The sequence below is a fragment of the Mus caroli genome, unplaced genomic scaffold, assembly GCF_978045245.1.
Source record: "Mus caroli unplaced genomic scaffold, Mus_caroli_1 scaffold_18, whole genome shotgun sequence".
Classification (NCBI taxonomy): domain Eukaryota; kingdom Metazoa; phylum Chordata; class Mammalia; order Rodentia; family Muridae; genus Mus; species Mus caroli.
The window spans coordinates 84061808-84084717 of NW_028227273.1; the positions used below are offsets into that span (position 1 = coordinate 84061808).

The 22910-nt window shown below is 36.1% G+C and overlaps 1 protein-coding gene across 7 annotated transcripts in view; it reads right to left on the reverse strand.

The window, feature by feature from the left end:
* Positions 1–22910, reverse strand: part of Qki (QKI, KH domain containing RNA binding) — a 116866-nt gene that overhangs the window by 17043 nt on the left and 76913 nt on the right. For all 7 annotated transcript variants that reach the window (XR_003835275.2, XM_021186104.3, XM_021186105.3 and 4 more), the window contains exon 4: positions 18767–18910. Coding sequence is in view for 6 of the 7 variants with exons in the window: in XM_021186104.3 (XP_021041763.1) it covers positions 18767–18910 (144 nt within the window). In the remaining variant the exon portion in view is untranslated. The remainder of the gene's footprint in view (positions 1–18766; positions 18911–22910) is intronic.

Below are 22910 nucleotides of genomic sequence, written 5' to 3' on the forward strand. Positions count from 1 at the left end.
TGCTTTTATGACCCTACCACCTATTAAACTCTTTATCCAAAGAGAGCTGGAGTGGGTTTTATTGCCTCCCAAGACAATAAAGGTTATGACAGAATTATTTCCATGTGAAAGTGGTTGTTTCGACTTTACTGCCCCATTTTTGACAGAAATTTAGCATATTTACTTGTTAAAAAGTTTTATCCCATGATGTTAAAGGCTCTCATCTAGTTCTTCTGTAAAACTTCTCAGAAATGGTCAGACATAACACCCTCAAGTTATAGACCTTGTAGATACTTTACAACATATTTTATCAAACCAGCATTATCTATGTCAGGTGTAATAATTATTTTGGGAGGGATGGATAACAGAAAATTGCTCTTAAGAACCTCAATCAGGTCATTAAAGTGTATTTTACAGTTTATGCTATATTCTCCATCTCCTTAATGTTTTACTTCTAATTTACCCTACCTTTAATATCATTTTTAAAAACGAGACATAACTTACAGGCAATGACATGTCAAAATTTAAAGTGACACATTTGGCCAGTTTTGATGAACATACACGAAGACATGGCATTTCCAACAGCAAAACCTCCTTGTAAAGTTTAAGCACCGACATTAGTGTGACTTCCCTTAAACCACAGTTCAGCTTTTCAGTTCTAGAAGTTGGAAGAATGGTGATTTCAGTAAAGCTCAAATGTTCTCAGTGTACTGTTTATGATACTGATCCATGCTGTCTGTAGCAGCAGAATGCTTAAATGGACAAGTAGTAATTTGTTGTTTATTCATTCTGTAGATTTTTGCTTGCTTCTAGTCTAAGAAACACTCTGAAAATTCTCATAAGCTTTTGTTGTGAACAAGTATCAAAAAGTGATATTGTAAAGTCATATATATATATATATATATATATATATATATATATATACTACATAGAACAGTTACAAACACAATTTTCTGAACTTTTTGGAATTGTGGATGACAAATTGGTATATATATATATATATATATATATATATATATATATATTTAAATGTATGCATATGCTACAATGAGATGTAAGCATGTCGTGAGGTTTGGCAACAAGCTATGTCAAAGTAATAACAGGTCAAATACCATGGGACTAAAAGGGTTTTACATTGTAAAGTATGAAAGTGTAAATGCTGTTCACTTTATTAGATGAGACACAAAATCCTCATCATCAAAGCACCATGCTTCATAATAAAGCATGACACTGACACACATTATCACCAAGACTCAGATAAATTAACTTCTCTACAAGGTCATGATGCAGAGCATGCTCCTAAGCAGGATGCCGGAGTCAGTCAGAGCCCTCAGACTTTAACCATACGGCAGTACACTGCTATTACTACATTCAGCACTCCCACAATACCTTTATGTGAGAATTATCTTCTGAATCCATCAAAGGCTTCAATTTTTTTTAAAAAATGAGGAAAATCATGTTTATTTATTAATACTTTAAGTGATTTAAAATAGAACTGGAAACTGGTAAGATGGCTCAGGAGGTAAGAATACCTGCTGCCAAGTATGGCATCCTGAGCTCAATCCTAGGATCTACATGGTAGCTGGAGACAGTTCTCTTGCAGCCTCATTTCCAATGTTTTCTTCAACCAAAAATCAAGTTCAAAGCCCTTAGAATTGAATTCAGTGGGTTTTTTTTCAGCCTCAAAAACTGAACAGGCTCATGCTTAGAAGCACCATGAGATGCTATCATCTTTCAATGGCCTTCAAATTGTACTTTTACACAATGCAGACTCGTCTGATGACACTCACAGAAATCTATGCTGTTTTGTTAAGGAAAGATCGATTATACACAGACATGCTGTCATGCCTTTTCAGTTTTACTTTTTCATAACCAGTAAATATTTCCCAAACAACTCTCCCCCAAATTCCCTTCTCTGTGTTTATGTGAGAGAGTAGAAGTTGGGGAAGGGAGTATGGGGGGAAGAGACACTGACTGTCTCATATAAAAAGCTAGGAATTTTTATGAGACTGGAGGAAATAAAAGACAATGAAATGAGTAGAGGAAAAGGGATGACATTTTATTAGAAATCTCATTTTCATTCTTTTTCATTTTTAAATTAAAACATAATTATAAAATTCCTACCACACCTCAATCTCAAACTCATGGTCTCTTTTTAAGTTATAAGCAATTTTAATAACAGAACTTTCCCTTGCTCTGCTATGTCCAACTAACTCCCTTAAGCTCCAGAGGCTAAACAGCAACACATCAGAGGCTTCAATCCCAATGTTGCATAGAACTTTCTCAGAGTCTAAGATCTAATCATAGTAAAACCTAATAAAACCTCTTATGTTTCATCTTCTAGCCCTGGGGTTATACCTGCTTCTAAATCTATATTATAGCATGCCTGTCTTCTTTCTTTCCAGTTTACAAGAACTCTTTGGCTAACTCCTTTCTAAGTTCTCTGTTGAATTAGTACCTACTAGGGTTCACATTTTCTTGACTGACACAGAAGGTAAGTAGTTTACCAACATCACTCCACAGGACCTGAACTTCCCAGACTGTTTTTGTGACCATGTTTACATCTTCTCTTCTTACATCACCAATCTCATTCTGTGGATTTTTTACATGAAATTTGACAGTCATGCTCAATTATTTGTTCTAGGTCATTTAAACTTTCCTTGATTTCAAAACCTTCATGTCTCCTGAGAAGCTTTCACAGACAGAAGTCTGTCCAAAAGAGGGTTAATTGTATGTGCTAAGTTCATCCAAAGATTGACAATAAAACTAAGAATCCATCCCAACTGCTTTTACTTCCTCTTCCCTTCCCATGGCTCCTTTACACGTTGTTTAGAAATGATGAACAAGCATCTAGTAGGATGCAGCTTCTTTCTGTGCTAAATCTAACACTAAAGAAGGACTCTCACAAACTGCGCACCAGAAAAACGTCATCCTTCTGACTGAAGAAGCCTCCTACAGAATGCAGAGTGTCATCATTTCAACCAGGTTATAGAACCTTGCTTATCTTTGCAGAAAGTTCTCAATTCAAGCATAGGTTAAATTGCTATTTCACTAACAAATTCATGAGTCAAAAGTCCTAGGCATGTTAAGAAAAAAGCTTCACCTTCTATTTTCTAGTCCCTCTAACTTTCTCCTTAAATGTAATACCTGTCTTAGTGGCCACAATTTATCAGCAAGTTATGGTAGAAAGCATGAAGTACACTTATCTAACCAGAAGAATTTTAAACATTCAAACCCATATGTAAATAATGCTACATCTATTAGTGTGTCCAACATGCAGCCTACTGCTCACATTACTGAGGACAGCTGTGAATGTGGCTCAGCACAAACAGTAAAGTTACTTAAAACATCACACAGCTTCTGAGGGAAGGCTTGAACAATTTTATATCTTGACTACATTACCAGGCAAGACTGGTACTTGTGTACTGCTGTTTTGGTCCAAGACTGTTGAAACTTTCCTTGGTCAGGAAATCATTCAATTAAACATTTCTCATGCAAAGAGTTAAGTATTTATTATTTAATTTAATCTTAATAACTTGTGAAGCACTCAGCACCATTATTAGCTCTGCCACTGACTGCACTGTTTTACAGTGAAACTAGAAGAAAACAAATGTATCTCTGTCTTACTTCCCTTAGTAACAAAAGCTATAGTTTAGTCACAATTGAAGAATGAAGCAGATTTAGGATGAAAAGAAAACATCCCTGTAGGAAAGTAAAACATTTTATTTTTGAAATCCAAATTGTCCCATCATCATCATCATCAGTACTAGTACTAGGAGGAGGAAGAAGAAAAGGAGGGAAAGGAGGAAGGGGAAGTTGGCTATTTTTGCTTTTTGTTGAGACAGTCTCTAGACTGACCTCAAACTCAGAGATCTCCCTGTCTCTGCTTCTCAAGTAATAGTAATAGATTAAACATATGCACCACATTTGGCTATTCCTCAAGTTCTTAAGTGTAAAATTACATAGCACTGTAAATTATCTTGATGCGACCATTTAAGTTAGCTACTAGAGTATGTGTCAAGTCTAGAGCTCAAACTCGGGGCCTGAACAGTGTCACCTTAAACATTATGCCTGCAGCACCAGAGTAACTATGCTTTAAAAGGGAAAATTATATAAGGTCACCTGTGTCTGGCCACAACTGTACACACTGTGCTATGTCTAGTCTCTATTCCGAGACTTTATAATATTATATAGTACAGCATGTCAATCAATGTGACACTAAATGAATCTATGAAATTAGTAACATACTATCAGGAAAAAAATAAGGGAGAAAAAAAAAGTACTTAAAAAGAACTAAAAAGCACATCAAGAAATCAAGGAGGACTGCTAAGACGGTTTGATTAGTTATGGCGCTTGCTGCCAAGCATGATGACCTAAATTCTATCCCTAGGAACCACACAGTCAAAACAGACAACCAACTCCTCCAAGTTGACCTTTGACCTATTAATCTGTGTATACAGCAAACAAATGTAAAAGGAAAAGAACTCAAATACTATTGTAACAAAAGGACCACTGAAGGCTTCAAGGTCTAGAATAATGTTTAAGTTACTTAAGTGTCCATTGGTAGTGAATAGAACAGACTTACTGAAGTGTGTGTGTGTTAGCTTTATCTACAAGTACCATAAGAAAAAGACACAGAGAAACAATGTACCACTACCAAAAGGAGAATTTGGGAAGGAAAAGAAACTAGGAGCATCAGAAATGAATGAAAGTGGAGGACATTAGGCAAAGCTGTCATTCATACAGAAAACAAGGGAGGATCGCTGAATGTAAGAAAGGGAAGGACTGTAGAAATATTATGTTTAAGACATCTTTATAGTGTCCAGGTAGAGACAAAGAAAAGACATTTTGTGTTGGAGTATCAGATTAGCCACATGATAACTGCAGATATCCTCACAGATGTGATTATCTGGGAGCAGTATTATCTGGAAAGCATCTGACTCAATGAAAGTATAACACTTCTCTACAGTGGACACCAATGACCAAACCAAGGAATCAGGAAGTTCACTTCTGCTTGTTTTCTTTTCTAACTTGTATTAGTGAGTAAAAGTCTTTGCTGTATGCTGTAGCACTGGAGTAGCCTGGTAAGTAGTAGTTTCTCAATAGAGGTTTATGAAAAGAACTAGTTTTCCAGTCACTTACTGCTGCTTTTAATCTTATCTGCATACACATGTAATTTCTAAATGTAACAATCATAGTTTCCTTTTCTTTTAGTAGAGAATATCACCACCCATCTCACAGAACTTATTAAAGCACTAATATCAAAAAGTTAGCTATTTTGAAAATTTGCCAACTTACTCAGATTTTATATACTACTGTTAATCAAAATGAAGCTTGAAGTATTAACTGAAAACAAGTTGACATATTTTATTTATAAAGAGTAAATGTCTTCTGTCCCCATAAAGGCACAATAAAATAAAAATCATCTTCACAATTCATTACTATGGTTTCAAAATTAATTTCCATAAAGGAATCTTCTTACTAATGAATGGGATAATCTGAAAATCACTTCTGAATTAAATTTAAATTTAAAGTTTGATTATCAAAACGAAATTAGAAAATAATGCTACCAGTGCTACCAAACAAGCTTACCTGAATTCAAATTACAATACTTATCTGAACATTAATATATTAAAATGCTACATTTACTATTAATGATTTCAATAAAAGTATCACACACTAAAAATGAAATGTCACAAAAAGTTAAATGAGAGTGAAAAAAGTATAAACTGTTGGGAGACATTTGATTTTCCTAGTTTTGTCAATCCAGTGTCAAGGGTGTTAACACAGTGTGTGGTCCACAATGTTCTACTTAATACAAGGAACACAAGGCTACTCACCAACCATCAGAAAAGCATGCAAACAAATTAAAGGGAGTATGAAAACAACCAAACTGAAGGAGAAACACAGAGAGGTTATTCATCTATGTTTCTTCTATTAAACATATTTTAAATATTAAAAAATAAAGAATCCAGGATGTATATCATACACTTAAGTGTAAAAGAACTAAAATTAACCTAGTAAATGTAGTGCTTATTTAAATATGGGCTATAAATATTGTTTAACAACCATGTATGAAGTTCTATATATTAAATTTAATATGCAAATTCGGATGGATGCACAGAATATACAGTTGAAAACAGGGCACTGGATATATATCACAAAAACTTTTCTTAAAGAATAAATACACTGCTCTGCTGTCATTATTCTCTATTTGTTAACAACTCCAATCTTGAGTTATAAGCTATCTAAACTAAACTGTCAATCACATGTCAAGATGAGGTGTCCTTCAATAAGTCGACACAAGAATGGCTCTTTGTGCAAGCTGTTCAGTATTATCACAGATGAGACACTGAGCGACAGACAACACAGAGCTTCACTGAGTACAAAACACCCAAGTGTGCAGAAAAGTGCTCCCACTTGTTTTGGAAGCCTGAGCCTGATAGCATTACAGGACAAACAGTAACCAGATTGTTAATAGTCAATTACTCAAGAAAACTATGTGTGCCAGGCGTGGTGGCGCACGCCTTTAATCCCAGCACTTGGGAGGCAGAGACAGGCAAATTTATGAGTCGAGGCCAGCCTGGTCTACAGAGTGAGTTCCAGGACAGCCAGGGCTACACAGAGAAACCCTGTCTCGAAAAAAACAAAACAACAAAAACAACAAACAAAAAGAAAAGAGAAGAGAAGAGAAGAGAAGAGAAGAGAAGAGAAGAGAAGAGAAGAGAAGAGAAGAGAAAACAAAGCTACGTGTAACCCTGATTCTAGTTGTTCTTGCCCTAAGTAGAACACACAACTAAAAGTGAAGTTGTATAAAAGATAACTGAATCAGAAATGAATTAAATTTTATTTTAAAAGTTGAAGGGAGGGGAGGGGAAGAGGAAGAGGAAGAGGAAAGAAGAGAGGAAAGCAACCAGTCTATGTCAATTTCTGTAAGTTCTTTTCTGTCCTGTCACATGTGCTTAAGCAGCACACAGCAGAGAGCCTCATACACAGCACAGTCTTATGCCAATTGGATTCTAAGGACCTCTACTGAAACTCTTGAGATCTGGTGAGGGAGGACTCCTCTATGGACCTTTACTTTACACTCAAGTATACCTTTAAAAATGTACCCACCATTGATTCAAGTTTCACCCATGGGTCAACTAAAATATTAGGAATACAAGATGCTATTCAGACATGCCAACATTCAACAAAACACCATGCAATAAAGATTAACAAGAACATTTTACTTTAAAAATATTTTACTTTGCCACTTATCAACTAAATAATTATCCTTTTCTAATATAACTGTGTCCCCCTAATAATGTATTTTGAAAGATGTAACAATATTTTCAGGTATCCAGTTTATTATTCCTATACTATTTCACTATTTTCGCTATGAAACCGCAACCTCGTTACTTACAGTAGGCTCCCCATAATACTTTATCTATTTATGAATCAATTATACAGTCTTAAAAATTTAAATACTTCAGCTTTGAGTGTTTAATCTAAAAAAATAGATAAAAACACGCACACAGAAACTGATTATTATGGTCAGTGTCCTGAGGACAAATGGTATTGTACACACTATGATGGTCCCCACTTTGGACACTTATTCAAAAGTTATGCTAACATATAATTTCTTTGGGGACACCGGAGAAAGTTGAAGTTTATTCTGAGAACATGTACATGAAACCTGAATAATACCACTTATTGAAGCTTGAAAACCACACTTGAATCCAAAATGTTTGGTTTTTTTTTTTTTTTAATTTTATTCTACCCTTTGTGTCTCCTAGGTGTAAAAATACATTATTTATTATTTACATATAGTATGAACTTAAAATATTACCTTATTGTTTATAAAAACAAATTATTCTTCCAACAATGCTCTGCAGTGCTGAATACAGAACAAAGTCATGACCAGAACTGTCACACTCTTCTCCAGAGATGTCAAACTCTTTCCTTACATGTGCTTGTCATGCATTTGTGGGGTTATTGGGGGGTGGGAGGGGGGAGGAGAGACAGTCACAAGCCCTAATAAACTGGCCTCATGTGAGCAGGGATCAATTCACTCTCATCAAGAACTTATGAGGCCATAGGCCTCTACAAAAACCTCATCTATAGAAGGACTGGCTTCTTTTTCCTAAACCTGTAATTTATGAGTTTATTCAAACCCATCAAATTACTATAAGTAACCGCCTCAAACATTTGAAAATTCCCATGGCAACTCATTTAGTTTGGCAGACAGGCAGACCCAATCCAATGCTTTTATCCCACAGCTAAGCATCACAATGGTAATTCTGCTCTGACACTCCAAAGAGACTGCTAATTACAACACTGAGTCCCATTCAGATGAAAATGGCAGCGAGCACAGAAACACCCTCTTCACAAGTGTGTGTTCTCTCTCTCTCTCTCTCTGAACTGCATTCATTTCTGGCATTTTGGTTAGATGTTTAAACATCTTTTAATTTCTTTTTCTCACCAAAACAAACAAAGCCGAAATACTTCACATACTTCAGTCACTAGGACTTATTCATAGACTTCAGCTACTAGTACTTGTCCAAGAGCAGCCACTGGCTGACAATCTGGCTTAAAAATGTCTTGAAGAAACTATTTCAGTATCCAGATGCCTCTTACTATCATCATTACTTTGAACTTATTTTCAGATTATAATTAAAACAATTTACCATGAGTCAAATCCATAGAACATTAAGCAAAGAAGAACTCCTGAGAAATATGAAAATATATATTATAAAATATTATTTTCTCTTAATTTTTTCTCAATTTCAATGACAGTGATAACTGGTATTTCTAAAAAGAAATTTAAAATGATTTTTTATGATAAATATATTTCAAAATTTCAAAATATTCCTTGATTAATCAGCACACTTAAAATTTCCAATTTCTCAGCTGGAAAATTTGCAGTAATATATTAAAACCAATTATTTAATTCATATTAACTTAGATCCCTATGAATGCTAATGCTTCTAAAAAATCAAATATATATTAAAAACTCATTCATATTTAAGTTCATAATACCCTTGAGTAAACATGAAAACAGAAGGATTCTATCACAAAGCCATACAGCCCCAAAACACTGTATGAACTGTCTGAGCGTAATGACATCTATGTATGTACAGAGTCTCTTAAGATTTAAGTGTAAAGCCAGGTGGTGGTGGCACACGCCTTTAATCCTAGCACTTAGGAGGCAGAGGCAGGTGGATTTCTGAGACCAGCCTTGTCTACAAAGTGAGTTCCAGGACCGTCAGGGCTATACAAAGAAACCCTGTCTCGAAAAAACAAACAAACAAACAAGAGATTTCAGTGTAAATTCCTGTTTCTTGGTACCATAAATTTCTCTAGTCAGAAGTTGGTACTTTTCAGTTCAGCTTTCCAGTTCAGTCCTGGCATAACACATGGAAAGGGTTTTCCTTTAGAAAAAGATTAGGAGATGAAGGCCCTTAGTTCCACTTTCTTCTTAGTCTTCATATCAGCAACAAAAATATCCTGTTTCCCTCATCTGGAATTTTTTGAATCCCTTCTGAAATAATGATGTATAAAAATGCCTACTGTTCCCCCCCACACACACACACACATTTTCTTTTCTAAAAATTGCATTAGACTTAGCATGGCGCATAATGGGTTTCACTAGGACATTTTCACATTTTGTGGACCAGGAAGAGAATTACTGCATAGATTCATGTTACATATAGTGCCTCCCATTATCAGGAACTGAATCTGCTACTGGCTTCTCCAATGCTGCAGTTGAGGTAACCAATCCTTTTAACACAGGAAAGAGGAAGGGGGAACACATATCTCACACTTTCACACAGCTAAAGTAACCACTTTTACAACGCCCATCAAAGGCAGGTAAGTCACACTGCTTGGTACTATCTATAGAAAACTGAATACAATAATTGGTGTTTGGGGGTGGGAGGGAATAAAGGTCAGGATTACAAGAGGAAAGCTGCTACCATGAAGAACACTAATGTCAACCCCTGTTCAGACAGGTTTTGTCAGTTAGAGAGAGATACCTACATGCGTGCATCAAGTCCATCTGCCCTTTGAGGGCCAGAGAGGAGAATATTTACAACCAATGAAAAGACTGATACATTCACAACCACTTTTATCTAAATGAGACTTAAAAACCAAAGACCCAATTACTGCAGAATATACATCCATATACAAGGATACTTAAGTAAATGAGATGTTCATTAAAGTAGACAATATCACTGGGCTATCATGAGGGCTGGGGATACAGTTCAGAGGTAAGTCCCTGCCAGACATACTTATGAGGCATAGAGCCCTAGATTTACCTAACAAATTAAATAGGTAAATAATATAAAAAGTATAGTAATCATATTTTAAAAGACAAAAACACATAGAATATATTCATCAAGAACAACACTAAATTAAAAACAACCAATGTTGATACAAAGAAAAGTTCTAAATATTACAAAAGAAATTAGAAAATATTTTGAAATAAATAGTAATATGTACCATAGCCATATTTCTACCTATTAAAGAAAGGTATCAGATCACTATTTAAAATGTCCAAGCTCAAATAAAACAGAAGAAAAGCAAAGCAGAGGTAATGAAACAGTAAGAGAAAAGTTAACAAAAATCAGAATGTAAAATTTAGAAGACTAATGAATTTGATCAAGAAAAATGAAATCAAAAATTGACATCATGATGAAAACGAGCACTATTATAGATAAAAAATTTATAAATGAACTTTATGATAAATATTTTTACCAGAAGGATATTAGAAACACAAGAGAAATTCTGAATATCAATTCAGAATTATTCGTATTTAAGAGCCTTTATGCTAATACAAGAACAAGAGAGGCACATAACAAAAAGAAAGAAGTATTTGTTTGATATGACTCAAACTAAAAGTAAAATAAACTTTGAGAAACCCAGTAAGAGACAAGAAGCTGGGTTAACTTAAAGGCATAACCCAAACCAACTAATTTAGTAGGTACATGAAATACCAAGAACTGAAAACAGGTCACGATTCTATGCCACAAAAGTAAAAGATCAACCAGCCAACCAAAAAAACAAAACAAAGCTAGAAATTTGTAGGGTATGACAACATTAATGTAGCAAAAGTAAAAGAAAACACTGACTACAGAATTGGGAGATATCCTAATTTGGTTTCTGTTGTGATAAGACACAGACTAAAACAAACTTGAGAAGGAAAGCTCCTTGGATAGCACTTCCCAGTCCATCACTTAGGGAAGCCAATGCAGGACCACCAGGCAGGAACTCAAAACAGTGACCGTGGAGGAATGCTGCTTACCGGCATGCTCAGGTACATATCTAGTATTACCACATGCTTACAACAATTATAACTAGAAAATATCCCCCAGGCATGCCCACAGTTTAATCTGATGAAGGTGATTTCTCAACTGAGTTTCCTCTTCTCAGATGATTTTAATTTGTGTCAAGATAACAAAAAATAACAAATACATGAGATAACCTATACACGAGATAAGATAATATACAACCTTTCTGTGATATAAAATATAAAAAAAAAAAAACAATTTGAAAGGTCCAACATGGAAGTGAATCATTGTCGTTGATTTGTAGAGGGGTGCTATGCTAAGACATGAAGAACTTTGCCCCCCCCCCAAAAAAATTTGGTAACAGACCAATTTATTTTTAAAGGGGTCAAGTTTTCTAGTTCTAAGAACATAGTTCAACATCGATATTAAGGGCCTTATGAAATTTCTGTGATCTAATTACTAATATAAACAATTTCTAGAAAATCAAAGTTACAAATAATCATTTTGCCCAGAGCCTAACTGGCCAGCAAATACAAATTCCTTGGACATTTTGCAAGTTATAATTATTTTTAAAGTCCACTTAGGAAAAGGAAAATAATCATGAAAACTAGTTTGCCAATTATCGTATATCCCAATAATTCCAAGTAATACTAATACTCTCCTATAATGTACCTAAAATAATGCTACCACTGTATCAAGCCCTAACACAAGGCATATTTCTCCCTATATAAGCTCTGTTTAATGTATCTTCACACAGTAATATCTGGTATGGCAACCTAGTGCCTTGAAATTGTTTTTCAAAGCTATGGAGATAACTCAATAATAGAGTATCCACCTTCCTATCATCGCAGGTCTAGACTCTGAGAGGACAAAAATCCTCCCCCCATTTACAAGAAACATTAGAAACTTTTAGAACCTAACCCCCCAAATCCTAATATTTTTAAAATGTCAAAGAAGACTGTACTATACAGCAAAGACTATCAAGCCAAACAGCTCATTTCCTCTTCCACTTTCAGAAGAGATAGTGTGGTACAGTTTGAGTTTTACTTGAGTAAAATGATAAAACTGAATGATTTTCTTTGATTTTTGACATTTTAAAAATATATCAACTTTACCTGCTTACTAGGGAGAACTACTAGAAAGGAGTGAGAACGACAAGTGAGGGTACTCTTCCAACCCAAGGAGATCTTATGGAGGCCCAGCATGATGGCTTCAGACCTTAGTATTAGAACTCAGGGTGGCAGACTCAATCAGGAGGAGCCTGAGCTCAGGCTGGGCTACACAGGGAAACCTGGCCTCCAAACCCCATCTGTGCCTACCCTCAAAAAGAAGGCAGAATTATCAACAGTTTCTTTTCTTTTTTTTTTTTTTCTCGGTTTTTGTTGTTGTTGTTGTTTTTCGAGACAGGGTTTCTCCATGTAGGCCAGGATGGCCTTGAACTCAGAAATCTGTCTGCCTCTGCCTTTGCCTCCCAAGTGCTGGAATTAAAGGTGTACGTGCTACCACGGCTCACACCAACAGTTTCTATTGAGGATAAGTCTCTAAAGACTTTTGAGTATATTTGTAGTAGATACTTAGACAATAAATATGGACTTGTTCAATAAAATACTATCTATAATGAAAAAAAGCTACTCATGCCTACTTAATGCACGGTCTATTAGTAAATTAGAAAACAAAAGGATTAAAGTACTCTAGCAAACAAAAGTGAAATAAAAACATTATTTCCTACAAAACGAGTCTTCTAAATATCTGATTCTAATGATATATGGCCATTGCAAAACTTTTATTAATTATGAAGTTAGATTTGAATACTGAACTATTTTCTGAGGGGGAAATTGGCATATCATTTGTTGTATGCTTACTGGCAAAAGGAATGAAATCCACTTAAAGTTGTTTTAAAACCCAAATTTAGGTCCAGCATCATTAATCAGATAGACCATCAATCCTAGTACTCTGGAAGCAGAGGCAAAATCTTTTGAGCTTCTAGGAACAGGTGACTCTTCATAGCCAGAGCTACACTGTAAAAACCTGTCTCAAATCAAAACAAAAACAAACAAGGTAAAACCAAAAACCCACTTTTGGGTTTTGGATATTGCTCCAGAAGGTAGGGAAGTATTTGCTGAGCATGCATGAGGACACAAGTTTCCACCCCGAAAATGCAGATAAAACTGTGTACAATGGCACATGTCTGTATTCCCTGTGTTCCTATGGGGAGACAAGAGTCAGAAACAGAAAACCTCCTGGACCTTCATATTCCAAGAAACACCATACACTCAGCAGAAACAACAAACCCTACTCAAACAAGGTTAAAGATGTACACCAATACCTAAGAGGTTGCCCTCTCACCTCCTTACCTGCACCCCCATTCAAACACATCAACACTCCCTGCACACACATAACAATATATAACAACTTTTTAAATTTAAAACACATACATACATACACACACACAAAACCAAATGTGACTTACTAAAATATTACATTTAACATTTTAAAAATAGACAGGTTAGAACTGTATAACAAGTAAGGATATAACGTTTGTCAGATTTATGAGCCTTAAAACCCAGCAGAGATAAAACTACAAACATATTTAATTCCATTTAATTATAAAGCTCAGATCTAGCAATGTTGACAGTGTTCCACGCCTCACCCCACACCCCCTAGATTCAGCTTTCTCCACAAAAAAAAAAGGGGGGGCACAGAATTGTCCTTTTATCTTTCTAGAAAAGACTGATGCCAAGTGTAAGAACAAAAACAAGACAATTTTGGGCTTCAGCTGCAAATTTAATCTTTAAATGATATCATAAGCAAACTAACAGTCCCTTGCAATGAGATGAGACCAGAGACTGTAGTATATCACTTCTAAGCATAGAAAGAGAAAAAAGAGGGAGGGGAGGGGAGGGGAGGGGAGGGGAGGGGAGGGGAGGGGAGGGGAGGGGAGGGGAGGGGAGGGGAGGGGAGGGGAGGGGAGGGGAGGGGAGGGGAGGGGAGGGGAGGGGAGGGGAGGGGAGGGGAGGAGAGGGGAGGAGAGGAGAGGAGAGGAGAGGAGAGGAGAGGAGAGGAGAGGAGAGGAGAGGAGAGGAGAGGAGAGGAGAGGAGAGGAGAGGAGAGGAGAGAAATTGATGCATTAGCTTGTAATTCTCAGCATTTGAGAATGCCAGCTCCAGGCCAAGCATGGCTAAAAAAACAAAACAGAGCAAAATTATTCATATTTTCCTACAGAACTTGGCCATGGATTTAAACCCTGGGAAACACCCAGGTTTGAGACCATTAGGCAGTAGGCATTTTCTGCTACATTAGTACAAACTTCCTAGAAGGTAACTTAGGAGTAATTTTAATCCAGTTTTTTGATGATATGCACTTCCAATCCTTTGGCTCTAAATGCCTGTGATATGACAGCTCCATGTTCTCATCAAATTCCCATTTATTACTGCCATGTGAAACAACTCATCATCTGGTTTCTCAATTTTCACATTTCCAAATCCAGTTTCTTTGTTTCTAACAATGTAAATAAAAGGCATCAATTGCTTTAAGGAATCACATATCATACTATATCAAGTCTAATCAAAATTCCTGTCAACTAATTTCACCTTCAAAATAAACCCTTCATCAAACACCTCCATCATCCTTTACTCTTGTCCAAACAACTTCTGTGTATCTAGCCATGACCTATTCTGAATAAGCACTTGAATTGAATGCTAAGTAGCATCTGAGCTTCCACCACTGCCCTCAAAGCCTACTAGCTAAGCACCCAGAAGAATCCATTGAAACAGGCATCAAATCATGCCATTCCTGTCGATCTCTCCCAACAACCTATTTCAGAATAAAGACACAATGCCTTAACCTACTTTCCCAATTACCTCACACATATCTCCAGCTCACTCAACTTTGTTGGGCACCATGGTATTTTCCAAACAGGACACAGGACCACTTCTGTTCTCAGTAACTGAGAACACTCTTAAGATATGCAAATACTTGTACTACACATTTCAGTTACGTATTTCTCAAAATTATCTCTTCAAAAGCATTTTGTAATCATTAACTAAAGCAGCATTTCCCTAATCCATGGTTCTCTATTCCCTTTATTGTGCCTTAAAGATATACAAAAGTAAGTAAACACTCAATGCAGTATTGTTATAAATCTATGCCTAAAAACATGTCACTAGGGGAAACCATGAATAACACTATTAATGACTCTTTCACAACATAGAAAACTGTAGTTGTATAAGGTCACACTAGAAAAAAATATTCTAGCTTCTAAAATATGTTTAGAAAGTAAACAAGTAACATTAACATCAGATTTGAAGTATAAGTCATCTAATTCTAGTTAAATTTCTGAAATTTTTTTCAACAAATACAGCTAATATAAATAAATGCTGTTTTAGTTCTCCCTCACATGATGAAGTTTAAAACAGTTGGTTTCACAGACCCAGAATGTAGGATAGTGAATACAGAGACAGAAGATTTGGGGGATGGGGGTAGTGCGGTTTTAAGAGGTACACAATTAGAGTTAGATAAGAGGAATAACCTCTAGTGCTTTGTAACAACAAAATGACTACATTTAACAATTTATTGTTTATAAACAGCTAGAAGATTTCCAACACAAAAGAACTGAAAACAATCTAAAGTGAACAAAAAGAGGAAGGCAGGGAGAATAAGAGAGGAATAACAGGAGAAACAGCTAAAACTCAGGGTCACTTGAGGAATAGTATGGAAAGAAACCTAACTATAGTAGAAGTAGTTACAAAATTTATACACGTATGAAAGAAATATAAATGGAGTCACTAAACAACAGGGAGACCAAGTACCAAGTAGACATCTCTCACCATCAAATGAGACATCCAATCTTTGGAATGCATTACATCTAGAGTTCTTGTTAAAGGAGTTCTATAGAACCCCAACAACCAGGATACATTACTGAAGCTACTTACTGTTTGCTCTTCACAAACTGACAGTAATATCCTATTGCTGGAGGCAATATTTAAATAACTCACTCAACAAGAAGGTAGGTTAGTGCCTACCTAGAGCCTTCACTCCACTCTGCATACTACAAGAGGAGACAGGTTCACACCAATCCAACTATGATCTATTTGATCTATAATGGTGGCCTAGTAGATGCACAGGTGCAACAGTGACACAAACATTATGGGAGTAACTACCACTATCTGACTGGAATTAAGGCCCACTCCATGAGATGGAACACTCACATGGCCAGGAACCTGAGACAAGAAATCCAAATACTACTGTTCTGATAAAAGAACACAACAATAAAGTGACTTCCAGTGACATTCAGCTATACTCATAGATAAGTGTCTTGCCCAGCCAATATCAAGAAGAGAAACACAATTGGACAATATACAGAGTAAGAACACTTGCTTGGGAGACTCAGTACTAAAAGGAGTGTCTTCTGTGCTCAGGGAGCTTTGCAGAAGTGGAGGGGGAAATATTCTAAAATGTGCCATAGCTCTCATGTGAAATTCAAAGGACAGCTTCCAGAAGAAATTGGTTCTCCCACCACTGTTGAACCTGGAGACTAAACTCAAGTCAGGCTCAATCAACAAGAAATTCTATAAATGAAAGAGTGGGTACTCCAAAACCTTATCTCACCACTAGTTTTTCCCCACTAAATTAAAGAAACTGGCCAAATTTTTCTAGAATTCACTAATAATCTCCTAAATCAATGTTCTTCTTCTATAGTATCTTTTAGAATAAAAGTAAATTACAAAAGCAATGACTAGAAAAATAAAATGGATAAATAGTAAACTATTAGAGCATTTTCTTTTTGCTACATTAAACACATGTGTTGTTAGATACACATCACTGTAATACTTTCCTGTCTATGAAACTACAACTAAATACCCACAAGTCCCCTTTGCACGGCTTTTCAAGACCACACAGTTACTAAGGAAAGAGGATAAGATTTAACAAACAGTACATATTTACAAACAATCTACATGTCCATGTTCCTTAAGTATCTATTGACAGAATTTGTATCAAATTCTTTCTTTGCAAGAAACTAATTTTGTCAAATGAATGGGGAAATGTTTCTAATGTATGAGGTCACTTAGAAAGTGAACTATGGCCGGGCAGTGGTGGCACACACCTTTAATCCCAGCACTTGGCAGAGGCAGGTGGATTTCTGAGTTTCAGGCCAGCCTGGTCTATAGAGTGAGTTCCAGGACAGCCAGGGCTACACAGAGAAACCTTGTCTCGAAAAACAAAACAAAACAAACAAACAAACACGAAAGAAAGAAAGAAAGAAAGAAAGAAAGAAAGAAAGAAAGAAAGAAAGAAAGAAAGAAAGGAAGGAAGGAAGGAAGGAAGGAAGGAAGGAAGGAAGGAAGGAAGGAAGGAAGGAAGTGAACTATGAGGACAATAAAGATCAATAAAGATCGCTGGGATATAAACAACAGTAGATCCCAAACACATTCATGGAAGCAACAAAATGGTTTTGGTGACAGCACACTAACAATAGATTTTCCTAGCTTCTTTAAGAGCAGCCAACTGAAATATTTCCGTGGGAAACATGAGAAAGATGGCTTCATAATCTACTTAAAATCATTTTCTTCTCATTTCCCACTGGGGAAAAACAGTAGTCTGATATTATGCAGCAATATAAAAAAAGTGAAGAAGAGTTGAGGGAAGAAAATAGAGAGAAAGAATGGAAAGAGGTGTTAAGTCTCATGAGATGCCAGTCTCAAATTTTACTTTCAATGTCTCACATAAGATTTCTAAATATGACCTTGAACAGTGTTTGTTAGCTGATAGGTATAAAAACATTTGGAGTAGTGCCTATGAAATCAGTAAAACTCAGGTTTCAGTAAGAACACAAATTTCACTATGCAATAAGAAAGTTTTACTATGCAACATTAACTTATTTACAGAAGAAAATATGCCAGAAGAGAACCTAGCATATGAGCAAACTCTACTTTCCCACAGTACTAGTTACACTAGTAGCTAGTTAATTTTTGAATGACTATTACTTACTCCTTTTTGGATTTTGTTTTTTGCTTGTTTGGTGGTTTTTGAAACAGGGTCTTTCTATATAGCCCTGACTGACCTAGACTTACTATGTATAAGGCTGGCCTAGAATTTGCAGATATTAGCCTGCCTTCTGCTTCCCCTGTGTTGGGGAGAGACTGCATGCATGTGCCACCTTGTCCAGCATACTTAACTTTTTTAAGAAAAAGAAGACAGAAAACAAACCAAAAACTTTTAGTATCCTGATAGGCAATAACAGAGCAATTTAAAAGTCTACCGTGTCTTTTAAAAAGTAGGCTAGTTAGGCTTGTTTCTCTACCACATCACTTCCTTCACAAAAATAAGCAGGGATTTCTGGCTAAGAGTTTGAGCAATCCTGTCTTTTACACTATATATTTAATGAGCCATACATTATTTTTATATTTGTGGTTAAATAAAATCTCTAATAGATAACAACTCATACTTTATTAACATTACAATTTCAAGTCAATCTAAAAAGGAAAAGGTAAAAAAATTCAAGATAAAAATTTACTTACCGCAGGTACCAGTAACTTCTTCACTTCTTCAACTGCTCTCTTCAGCTTGATTTCTGCTCTGTTCTGAGCATCTTCCACAGTGATTAGTACATGTAAGTCTTCATTTAGATGCTCCCAATTGGGCTTGCCTCTATTTTGCTCCTCCTTTAAAAAAAAAAAAAAAAAAAAAGCAATGTTACTAATACTTTTTTTTCCCCAAAGACAAAATACACCTTTTGTAACACCTAATGCCAACTACTTAAAGCAATCTTTTTATTATTTTGCTAGTACAAAGCTTTTCAATTAAGTTTCCAAAGTAATCAAAAGCCTTGCAATGGGACTAGTCAATCAAATGAGAACTCAGCAAACATGCATGCTGCACCTATTATATATCCAGCTGAAGATAAAAGTGACCAAGACAATCACAAGAGATAGTATTGCTACTCTAGAAAACACACAGTGCCATTTTTTTAAGTATAATGAGTATTTGAGAAGCATGGTACTTATATCAAGGTTAGACAAGTCACTTAGCAGTATCATGCAAATAAGCTGCCAATATGGGAAATGAATCAAAACTTTCATCCTCCAATTTAGTGATAACTCCACTCATTACAAAAGGTTTAAATAACACTGGTTTCCAGTCAACCCTAGAATAAGTATTTTGAAAGTAGATCTCATCATGTAAATAAAGCACTGGTTGCTGTATTTCAAGTAGTAAATGGAAACAATAAATCACAACAAATGACTAGATATTGGTTTAATTATATTTCCAGCGGTTTCTACTTTTAAAAATGTATATACAATGAAGAGCTGCTAGGCAAGGAAGCATCATTCTTCTTTGGGATGTGGCCATGGTTGTTGCCCATGTGCCAGTGGATGTTGTATGCCATGCACATATGAGCAGCACTAAATGGGCTTAGTGGGTTTTTAAAAATTAAAATAAAACATAAACATGAATTTTGGGGTCAATATATGTGGGTATCCTGGAGGAACTGAAGGAGATCTAGCATGTTAGATTTGATGTGCATATGTATATATGTGTGTTTATACAAAATTTTGAAATAATAAAAACGAACTATAAAGTTCACTCTTGCATTGTGTTAAGTCCTCAATACATGTTTCATAGAGAAACATCTATGTCATATATGTTTAAGAGCCTATCATTTGTAGTCGAGACAAAGAACCAGGAACAATGCTCACTTCTTATTCTATCCAAAACAACCAAAGTATATGAGGCAACAATTCCAAGCTACTGGAATTTAGGCATTGAAGAAAAATAATAATGGTGAGAGGACAGGGACCAGCTGCAACTGCCCAACTTGACAATACTCAAGTTTTAGTCTTGGCCCACTAGAAGATACTAAAAGATAGCAATCTGAGTCCAGGAAAGAAAAGCAGGCTGGGCTCAAGACTGCTGGAGAGCTGTTAGGATCCAGACAAGTACTGTAACTCAACAGATCCATGGAGGCTGGGCAGAGGATTCTAAAGGTCAGGAATCAGTTTACAAAGGACTCCACATCATAGACTGTGAGACATCACATAACTCATCAGTATCTCAAAGGAAACAATTCAACTTAGTATGAGCCACTATTCAAGTATTGCCTAAAAAATTTACAAAATCAAGATTTAAGGAGCTAAACTTTTTCCAACTGATCCAACCACTTCCTAGAACAAAACTGAGAGACATTTACAAAAAAAAAAAAAATCTTTCCAACAATGTGAAAGTCTCTATAAATAAACAGGCATTAGAGCTGTGAGATGGCTCAGCAAATAAAATGCTTGTTCTGTGAATACAGGAACTAAGCTCAGATCCCTAACACTCTATAAAAGACATGTTTTGGGGAGAGGGTGCCAGCATGTGTTGCAGACAGGATCTAGAGGGATCAATGGCCAGGTAATCTATCTCAATCAATGGACTCCAGGATCAGTGAGATTATCTTAAAAATTCAAGCATACATACATACATACTGAATAATAGACAGCTCAGCAGGTTAACAACACTGGCTGCTCTGCTAGAGAGTCTGGTTTGACTCCCAGAACACAACACCTCACAATGGGCACTGCACAGAGTACAGATATACATGCAAACACACATGGCATAAAACAAATAAATAAATGGATAAGTAATGTGGAAACGTAGGGAAAAAAGATACCTAGCCTCATGCTCTTGTCTACACACACACACACACACACACACACACACACACAGAATAGTGGGGTCATTAACAGTTATAAATTGGACACCTACAACAGAAAAAAAGTCAACAAAAAATCAAGGAATGATATATTTATCATAAACATCATTACAGAAACAGTATTTTACAAACAAAAACATTGTATACATTTTCAAATTCATAATTAAAATCTTTCGCTGTACTGTTCCTAATATTATCCTCGTCTACACTGTATCTGCAATTTGTTGTACTTATTTGTACGCAGCATTTCACTCATTTTAAGACATTTCTTTTCTACACTTCATTTATTATTTGTTGTGTATATATGATGCATATGGGGAAGCATGTGCCAGATCCTATAAAGGGAGGTCAGGGAACAACTTTGGGGAATCAGCTCTCCTCTCCACTATAGGTTTCCTGGGGTTGAACTCATATAGTCAGATTTGTGCAGAAAGCATTGTTACCTACTCAGTCATCTCAAGGACAAATTCTAAGACATTCTTTTAAGTAACATAGCAACATTTTTGAAGCGTGACATATCTTATTAATGCTTAAGAGCAACAGTATTGCCCTTCTTGCCTAACCACTGCTGCTGTCACCAGATACTATAAATACTTTTAGTCATCTCTTCAAGCAGTTTCTAGTCACAGAGGATGTTAAGAATGCTGAATGATGATGGGGTAGGAAAATCTTTTCTGCTGCTTGCTTAGAAGGTTATGGTTCCTGGCCAACGTTCCTTTTTACAAATACAGTCACAGAAGCAGGTGTCATAGCCTTCCACATCACTGGTACACACCAGACTCAGAGACTAGCTGCAAATATGAGGACATTGCTCTTGCTTTTTTTTTTTTAAACATCAATCAGAAAGCCTGGCTTCTAATTCAGAAAGCACTGGTCTTCTACCAACATCTGTGAAATTGTGGCAACAAGCTAACTTGCTAAAGTTAGGTAAGATTAAGATTAAGATTAAAACAAAACAAACAAAAACCCCAGACATTTTAGAGTTCCTGGCAACAATTTCCAATAGCTTGGGGAAAATATGATTATTCTTTAAGTTGCTACATGTTGGGAATTGGTTCTAATGCTTTGTCTTAATTTGGAATTGCCTTAAAGTCAATGGCTGGGCAGGGAGATGGAGGCGGGACTTTTAGACTGCATGGCCAAGGGACCAAGGGAGAGAAGAATAGGAACAAAATTTCCATGACTTGGAGGATGTGCTGCAAGAGAAAAAATTATCCAACAATGCAGGTGGAAAGGGAAAGTGGTCCTATTGGGGGTGGGGGTGGGGGTGGGGAGCAGCAGCTGCCCACAAGGTAACAGGACAGCAAAGATAAAATATAGATTTAGAAGGTGTTAAGCCAGGAATACCAGAGGGGAATGTGTGCTAGTTGAGGGGAGGTTTAGAAGTGCCCAGTCATTGAGCTAATCAAGGCATATGAAAATTAGCTGGCACATGTGTGTGTTTCATTCATGAATCCAGAGAGCTCTTGGGTGGATGCTTGACCATCTGGGAGCCAAGGAGGTTTAAACAATTCACTGCTACGGCTACACTATCAACACACACAACAGCACAGACTACTATGGCATGCAAAACATGACTGAATAAAAATAAACTGTGAACACTGATATGTTCATTTTACCAAGAAATACAATGAAAAGAATAAGTGTAGAAAAAAAACTGTTAAAATGACACTGCTATTCAAGACAATAAATGTGCTGTTTCTGTTTTCAGATTAGTATTTTGCTAATTTTCAGACTAATATCCTTTATGAGTTAACCTTCAGTGTCCTTCTTCAGTAAATTTCATACTTATCACAGCTTTTCAACTACCTCAGTGTTCCTTCTTCATGACGTGAAAACACGCCACTTTGAGGGACACTTAATTTTCCATCATTAGCTTATTTCTAGAACACAAAGAGCTTTTGAGGCTCTTGGATCTGACAAGACTTTTCTTATAAAACAAACACATAGTAGGTATGCCAAGCATCCAA